Source organism: Electrona antarctica (assembly GCF_951216825.1).
Source record: "Electrona antarctica genome assembly, chromosome: 14".
Classification (NCBI taxonomy): Eukaryota; Metazoa; Chordata; class Actinopteri; order Myctophiformes; family Myctophidae; genus Electrona; species Electrona antarctica.
The window spans coordinates 24,372,727-24,381,742 of NC_136795.1; the positions used below are offsets into that span (position 1 = coordinate 24,372,727).

The 9,016-nt window shown below is 37.1% G+C and overlaps 1 protein-coding gene across 1 annotated transcript; it reads right to left on the minus strand.

Annotated features, from left to right (window-relative positions):
* Positions 1–2,131: 2,131 nt before the first annotated feature.
* On the minus strand, positions 2,132–7,874 carry LOC306936128 (caspase a-like). The gene is made up of 8 exons (XM_079519589.1): positions 7,778–7,874; positions 5,668–5,955; positions 4,843–4,994; positions 4,526–4,702; positions 3,586–3,820; positions 3,017–3,151; positions 2,756–2,865; positions 2,132–2,395 (listed from the first exon to the last, which is right to left on the minus strand). The coding sequence occupies exons 2-8, from the start codon at positions 5,945–5,947 to the stop codon at positions 2,291–2,293; spliced, it is 1,194 nt and encodes a 397-aa protein (XP_079375715.1). The 5' UTR covers positions 5,948–5,955; positions 7,778–7,874; the 3' UTR covers positions 2,132–2,290.
* Positions 7,875–9,016: the final 1,142 nt, after the last annotated feature.

Here is a 9,016-nt window from a genome sequence, read left to right on the forward strand (position 1 = left end):
ACTATTCACTACCAAATACTAATTGTCTTAGATCAGGGGTGGGCGACTTTGACGATAGATAGATCAGCTATTTTTGCTATTTTTGAATTGGAATCCTGAAAAGTAACTTTTTTTTTTTTTACTTTGTTTTTATTTAAAAAAATGAAACATGAACAATGAAACAGAAATCAAACATAAATGTGAATGCAAGAAAACAAAAATACATAACAAAAACAGAGACAATAAAAGAAATCCAAAGAAAAACAGAAAAACAGCTTGACAAACTTCAAAAATACAGCACCTTTCAGACAGTAGGCCTACAAGGCAAGGCAGGGAACAGCAGGAGACATGACTCACAACATACAGCAGATATCCAACATTAATTGTCACAAGCCCGGCCTGCATCCAGCCCTTGCTGAAAAGTAACCTTTTTATTTAATTTCAAATGCATTTAGTTATAGTTATGTTAACTTTATGAACTGTTAACATAACTACATTGGACACAAATAGACAATCACATTAATTTAATTAATACTAGTCATTAACTACTAGTCATTTAATACTAGTCATGAAGTAATTAAAGCGGGTTTGGAATTGTAACAGCTGAAATCAATACTATATCAGTATTCTGATATTATCATGCGGGCCGCATTAAGTGAAGGTGGGGGCCGAATGTGGCCCCCGGGCCGCCAGTTGCCCACCCCTGTCTTAGATTGACTGCTCAATCCCTTTCTATGAATGTTACAAAATGCAAGACGTTGTAGATTTGATGTGAGCACATATACTAATACAACTTGAAATTTTCACGTGTAGAACATTTTCATATTTTTGAGGGGCGAGGTTCAATGTTTGTTTTAAAAACACCATTGACAATGAAGGGAAAATCTAAATTTACATCATCTTGTCCCTAACACAAACATTAAATGCCATTAACAATAAAGAGAATGTAATGTTTGTTTTGACACCGTTTATTTTACATCACCATTACATCACCTTATCAACATGAGTTAGACTTTAATATATTAGCGCCCCTCACTTCACATGGGTGTGATTTTTTTTTAATTAAATTTATTCTAATTACAAATGATTCAACTGTACAAATACAGATAACATTCATTCTTTATTAGTATTCAAGTTGAAAAGATGAGTTTTATTTACATAGAACACCATCACATATTCAAAATAAAAAAACTTTTGAAGATAACCCGAACCAAAGCAAATCGAAACCTTTCACCCTTAGGATTACTCAACAGGCAACAGGGTGCCCGCTAGCCAAGTGGTCCAGGCGCATGCCACATATAGGCTCTGGCCTGACAGCGCATCGCGTGTTCGAGTCCCTTCAAGGTGACCTTTGCTGCGTGTCTCTCCCCTTCTCTCTTTCCTGTCAGTCTTCACTTGAAACTACCAATAAAGGCAGAACCACAAAATTAATTTGAGGGCTGACGTCGAAATTTAAAAAATGTCTTCAAAATCCTAACAGAAAAGAATGTTTCTGTATCAGTGCCAGTGGTGCTCAATATTTCATGTCAAGGACCCCAAAAACTATATGTAATTGGCCTCCGCCCCCATCTGAAAATATGTTGTTCCAGGGCCCCCCCCAGAAGCAAAGATTTGAGTTAAAATGTTCACTCTGTAATAATATATATTCAAAGATTTGAGGCACATTTTCACGATTTTTCAAAAATAGCAGACCTTGTACAAGTTCATATCTATGAACTTGTAGATCTGCTATTTTTCAATAGCTAAAGTATAACATAATGCTTTAAAACACCAAAAGGGGTTCCCGTCCAAAATGGGTTAAAACAAAAAAAAAGGATTACTCAAACTCAAGGGAGTAATTATACAGAAGCAAACTGCATATATTTATACATGCTCGTATAAAGGTTCAAATAAATGCTAAACTCTCTGAACTAAAAGCTCTCTGGCCTAAAAGCAGTATAATTCAAAATGCTGCCTTTACTTTTATATAATGTAAATATAATGCATAAATACATGATTTTCCTGTTTTTCCATCATAATCATACTTCCCGAAATCCCCATACATTTGTTGGAATTCAATTTCTTAGAATATTTTGTACAGTTTTAAAAAATCTAAAACTAAATCTAAAACTATACTTTCTAAAACTAAAACTAAAACTAAATCTAAAACTATACTTTCTCCCCCTCACTATAAACTGGGAAAAAGTACAGTGTGGGTTATATAATGTATAGCTACTGTAGCCTCTTTAATCGTTGAACACGTATTTTACAAATCTATATCTAAATCAGTGTGATATTCCACTTCAAAGCTTTCTGTTTAAACAGTGGTGTCTCAGTAGCCTGGGAAGAGGTAGAAGTGTCTTGTCAAAGTGCATCTGTCTTTGGTGGGCATCTGTCTTATGCTTTGAAACGGCATGGATTCAAAGCTTCTCATGACCTGTGGTGGGGTTAAAATAGTATTATTAAAGGTACAGTAGGCCTAGTTAGGCAATAGAGCAGATCATACAGTACATGCATTTGCATGTGCATTTATTTCTCTGGTGAATTGAAAATGGAGGACCCTTATGTAAACAAGTCTTAGTGCTTTTTTTGGGTTTATCCTCTTAGCAGATTTTGTATTGACCTGTACTTTCATTGAACTGTACCCAATACCCATTCTACAAACTGTTAATACAATTTTCAATCAATCAATCAATCAATCAATCAATCAATCAATACACTCAAATTATTGTTCATCCTTGCTGTTAGGTAGATCACAATGCAACGCAGTGAAATTGTAGTCAATTGCAACACTTGCCTTCATGAACATTTCCTCAATGTGTTCCTCATGGGCTGACTTGTGGAATATCTCATAAATGTACTTGATTAGAAAGGATCCTGTCACTACATGTCTGTATGAAACCGTATCTACAGGATAGAAATAATAGAATGGATGTGACATACAGTACATGTTTTTAAAGTAGTTGAGTACCATCTAGGATTTAATTTACAGAGCTCTTTTAATTAAAACATATTTCCCCCCTCCCATATTAACTATTAAATGTTGAGGCACACTCACGTGGGGTGCTTGAAAGGAGGGAGATGAAGTCCTTTTCTTTGTGTGCCAGAAAGGCATCAGCCTCTATGCCTTCTGTGTCAAGGTATGCATCAGTGCCAATGTCACCATCATGCACAATTGCGGATCCACCCACCACTGAAACAAGAACGTCTTATTTTTAATTTCACTCACTGAAAGCGAACAAGCCTGAATTAAGTTACACAGAAAATAACACCAGGACAATAGGTAGGAAAACATTGAAGGCAGCGCAACTTCACGGACATTCCTATTGTAAGCGGCAGTGTTGATTTCGTCGACTAAAACTAAGACGCTGCGACGCGTCTTGTAAAAACAGTCATCACGACGGCATCAAGGCCCGACTAAATACATTTTAGTCGACTAAATCAACTGTAGATTTAGTCGACTAAAATCTTATGACATTTAGTCGACTAAAACTAGACTAACACTAAAGCATTCCAGGTGACTAAAATATGACAATATGAAACAAAATGAAAACTATTGAAGAGTCTATGACTAACACTGAAATCAAAATTTGCTGCCGGAAACAACACTGGTAAGCAGAACATCACCTCCTCTGCAGGCCTGGATGATGATAACTTTGGGTTTGTCCAGCAGAGCCGGGCAGTTCTGTGTGTTCAAGTGCGTGTAGAGATTATCAATTTTGAAAACGTCATTATTGTCCGGTGTCCAGTGGACGCCCTTGATGACTCCCAAATTCCCATGAGACATGATGACGACAAAAACGCTGTCTGTGTCAGGGAGACGCGGATCTTGCGAAAACCTCTTAACAGCCCCGTCCATCTCCTGTGACAAAACATCGAATCAATCAATTAATCACTAAATTGCAATACTAGTCAGGACTCCGCTCACTTCATCACTCAGTTAAAGGACAACTTTAGTTTTTTTCAACCAAGGTTCATGTTTTAGGTTGTTATTAGAGAAAGTAAAAGGTGATTTTAGCAGTTTTTGACAGGGGGGGCGGGGGCATTCGAGCATGGGGCTAAATATGTATTTTTTTTACAAAATGCTATGGCGATTTATTTTTTTATGATTTACTATAGTCCTACTAGACCCCAAGAAATTACATCTGGTCACAAAAGATCACAAGATCTACTGAATGTGACAAACTGAGATATTGAGCCTATGACACACAGTGTGGCTTCCCCCCAGTAGGCCTCCTTCACATTCAGTAGATCCTGTGATCTTCTGTGGCCAGATGTAATTTCCTGGGGTTTATTAGGACTATAGTAAATAATACAAAAATAAATCACCATAACATTTTGTAAAGCAATACATATTTAGCCCCATGCTCGAATGCCCCCGCCCCCCTGTCAAAAAGAGCTAAAATCCCTAAAACGAAAGAAAGCAGCAAATGAAAAAAAATTAACACTCACCTTTTACTTTCTCTAATAACAACTAAAGTTGTCCTTTAAGTATGAGAATCCTTCAAGTGGAGAAATGACTTGTTAAGCATACAGTACCATGCCACTGAGATTTAACATACAGTACCATGCCACTGAGATTTCTGTGTTTCTCCACATTGTATCCCAAATCATTGAGCAACATCAACATGTTCTCCTCATCTTTCTCAGCACCATTCCTCTTCATCTGAGCTAAATCAAAGTCCATATTAGTGATTAATAAGGCCAGGCGCTTCCTAGAGGACTTCTCACGCACAGGGTAAATCTGTGAAGAAAACATTATTATTATTATTGTACAACAGAGTAGAATATTTAGACTTAATACAGCTTATACATCTCTTAATTGTGTTATTTCAAAAACATGTGACCTTCAATTTTGTATTGTTAGAATGACATAATAATTACGTTTGGATTGTTTAGTTTCTCCTTCTTGAACACATCAGTGCTAGGGAGGAGTTTGAGGGGCATCTCACAAGCAGCCACCACATCCGTGGACGGCTCAGAGATCGCCGGGGCCGTTTCACTACCCAATCCATCCTGGGACACTTGTGGCACAGCTGGAAATCACACACGTTTAGCATCAGTGGCTATACCAGTGGTGGAGAAAAGTACTCCATTGTTTTACTTAAGTAAAAGTACCAATACGGCAATTTACAACTACTTCGTTACAAGTAAAAGTACGGAATTGAAAATGTACTTGAGTAAAAGTACAAAAGTATCGGCATCAAAATGTACTTAAAGTACTAAAAGTAAAAGTACTCTTATTGCAGAATGTCCCATTTAACAAGTTCAAAATGTGTACATAATCTATTGAAAATAGCAGATCTACAAGCTCACAATGCGTCGCAACGTGCATTGTGCATCTGCTATTTTCAAATGGCCGAAATGTATATGGTTGAAGTGGTTAATGTATGTTTTCTAATCAAAATTAAAATCGCCAAAGTAACTATAGTAAAGTTTTCAAATGATTGTAGTGAAGTAAAAGTACACATTTTGGCTCTGAGACGTAGTGGAGTAGAAGTAAAAGTACTGGAAATTGGAAATACTCAAGTAAAGTACAAATACCTCAAAATTGTACTTAAGTACAGTACTTATATAGTAAGTAAAAGTACTTAGTTAATTTCCACCACTGGTGGCTATACTTGAAAGATATACAATGCTATAGTATAACACACATAACCTGAAAAGCATACATCTTTTATTGGTTAAAAAACAGAGACCTGAACTGACCTTTCTGAGCTGGTTGCTCTGCTGCTGAGGACAGACCCAGTTCTGAGAACAGTTCAGGGTCTCTCTCCTCAAGATGAGTGATGAGTGAGTTAGAAGCCCTGTTTCCTTTCTTCTTAAGAACGTCAACGAGACAACGTGCCCTGTCCGTTCTGGAAGAGTTTTCCTCAAGTATTGAGTCTTTCTCGCTATCGGTCAAGCACTTATCTTCCAAGAGGTCATCCAGGAGCTGCTTGAGGTTTGCAAGTGATATTTTATCTACAAATTTACTCCGGATCTTCATTAGCTTATCTAGGAGAGAGAGAGAGAGAGAGAGAGAGAGAGAGAGAGAGAGAGTGAGAGAGAGTGAGAGAGAGAGAGAGAGAGAGAGAGAGAGAGAGAGAGAGAGAGAGAGAGAGAGAGAGAGAGAGAGAGAGAGAGAGAAATACAACAGGTAAATAAGACATAGATCAATCCATAAAACATTTACACCCTGTTGAGTCTAATTGATAAACTTCAGCTTAAAATGTGAAAAATAGCTAAGCATTTTGTGTCTTTTTTCTGTCAAGCTTGTAATAATGTAAGCATTTACATCATGGAGAATTAAATGCTCTGAGCTACCTGTAGCCTGTAGGCTGTGACCAGTCATGTGAAACTTTGCACACACACTATATATATATATATATATATATATATATATATATATATATATACCTTAAAAGGTAGTGTAAGTGATTTTTCTTAATAAAATAAGTGTTAAAAAGCTACATATTGTGATAGTACTCATTGCTATAGTGTTTGTTGCAGAAACATGCGTCTGTGTCTCTCCAGCTTTTTATTAAACAAAATGCATTTTCAGAAACAGAAACTGAAACCAATTTTTATCTAATCAGGACCAGGATACAGATCAAAGTTTGTCTGCTCATTTCTTTATGGCATCTCTTACAATTCCACTTGTTTAATGATTAAACAAGTGGAATTGTAAGAGATCATAGAGCCATAAAGAAATGACAAACTATAAAAAAAATAAGCTCATAAATATAGCTAATCTCTCCTGATTGGCTGACATTTTGTCACCTATACCTGAAACTGTTAGTGTGGTTGCCCTAACAGGGCAACCAGACTATTGTAATTGTAACACTTTATTCTTCTTATTATTGTGGGCTCGCAACAGCGAGCACACACTAGTTATTGCCAGTTTATATTTATTATTCCTATTCGTTATTCCGCCACTTTCTTCGTACTCCTACTACTTTCACACACTTTATGCTAGAAATTTAGTTCAAACTTCAAACTGTTCAGCTCTTTGCAGTTATGTGTGCTTATATTTTTTACAATTGTTTATACTTTTTTAACTTTTAAACTTTTAAACTTTTTTTTACATTCTTTATAATGAGAGTCGATGGGAGAAACGTCCCATTTTTCACAGTTGACTTTTTTGTGCTCTTATTACTCTGTCATACTTTCACTTTGAAACTCCATTCAAACTTTAAAATGTTCATCAATCTTTGAATTTTCATTGGTGAAAAAGTTGTTTTGAAAAAGTTTATACTTTTTAAAATATTTAACTTTATTTATAAAATCTTTCTGTCATGTATGGGATTGTATCTCTAAATCAACCTCAATTTTGCAGCCTCATTACTCTGGCATACTTTGTCGTAGAAACGTGATTTAAACTTTAGCTAGCTCACACGGCTGTGGACTTTTTCATGGTTCAAACCGTATTCGAATATGTTACACGGTTTTTCCGATATCGCAGTTCAATCGCAGGCCGTATCGCCTAATTAGTGCGCCCTTAGAGTGCGGGGCCTCCTTGAGTAGAGTGTGGAAACTGAAATGTTTCCCTCGGAAATCTACCAAACAAATTGTCGTCCTGGCCAAAATATTCACTTTACACGGATGTTCTTTGGTAATGTTGTAGCCACACATGTCCTCTTTCACACAATGTAACCACCAAAGCACAAATACATACAGAATGTGAACTACGGCCTTTTAAGTGACACAAATACAGTCAAGCTGCCCATTGACCTCCATTGTATAATTCTTACGAGGAAAGTATCGTGAAGACAATTCTTAACTCGCTCTTATAACCACATTTTCGATCGTACCAACACCACCATCGCACATGTTGTACCTCAATGTCTCAGGCCACTCAAAGTGAAAAAAATATTTGCATTCGACTTTTACTTTTTGCGATAGAGCAATTTGTTCGGGCATAGGTTTTTCCCTATTCAGGCCCATTGAAATCTCCCAGTCATAGTGAAGCACTGTTTTACGCTCCCACAGCTGAGACATATAAGGGCTTAATTACCGGGCTGACATTAGAGTTACAAGATCTCAATGAGTTGCTCTGTGAAACCTTGTGAGCTTGTAGGTCTGCTATTTGTGCAGTCACAGACACACGCATGCATACGCACGCACGCACGCACGCACGCACACACACGCACGCACGCACGCAGCTTGTAGGTCTTTTTTTTTTTTTAAACTTTTTTTTTTTTAAACTTAAAAAAAAACTTAAAAATAAAAAAACTTAAAAAAGAAAACTTAAAAATGAAAAACCAGTGTTCAGACTTGGTGGGTGGTCCCACAGACACAGCTATAACTTTATACATTGCGTTTTTAGCGAGCCCACGCAGTTTCTACAGGAACTGCTTTCTAGTATGGTTGCCTATGGCGACCATACTATTGTTCCCCTACTTTGGAATACTTTGTATCGCTACTCCTCCCACAGTTTTTTCCACACGCACTCGAGCCATATGTCAAATCGACCGGCTTCGTCGGGAATCGTGTGCTTGCTCATTGCTAAGAGATCCGTTGTATAGTTTAATTGATATTAATTAATTAGTTCTCCATTGACTTATAATGGGAAGATCGAAGACTAATTACGGCTCAAATTTAAGTATTTTTTCCCTTGGAGACCATAAGCACCATATTTACAAGACTTAGGCTGGAGGTTCATAATAATTATGAAAATAAATTGAAAAGGAATTACATCGCTCAGCCTCATGGTGGCGCTATAACAGCCCACTTCACGTTTTTCCCTATAACTCTTGAACCGTAAGTCGTAAAATCAAAATTTCCTTTTCCATGGATTCCTTGGACCATGACGGATCTCCCCGCATAGGCCACGCCCATTTCCGTCTAGAACGAAATCGCACCAAATTTGCATTTTCTTCAAAACACACTTTTTGCTCCACCTCCAACAGATTTTGTCCAAATCTCACACAAATTGGTACACAACATCTCTGGTGCTATCCGATTACTTAAACACTGGCAGAATTTTGATAGTCCATACCGTTCGGCCATAATCGGCTTCCGAAGTTAGTAGGAGGGGCCTATTTTACAAAGAATGCCACAAATAATGAACGGAACG

What these genes read in the sequence shown, in the direction of transcription:
- LOC306936128 (XM_079519589.1), bottom strand. Translation starts at nt 5,947, where the DNA reads ATGAAGATCCGGAGTAAATTTGTAGATAAAATATCACTTGCAAACCTC. An exon ending in AGAAACTAAACAATCCAAAC is followed by an intron (nt 4,703 to 4,842) that starts GTAATTATTATG and finishes TTTTCTTCACAG; the next exon opens with ATTTACCCTGTGCGTGAGAA. An exon ending in ACAGAAATCTCAGTGGCATG is followed by an intron (nt 3,821 to 4,525) that starts GTACTGTATGTT and finishes GTTTTGTCACAG; the next exon opens with GAGATGGACGGGGCTGTTAA.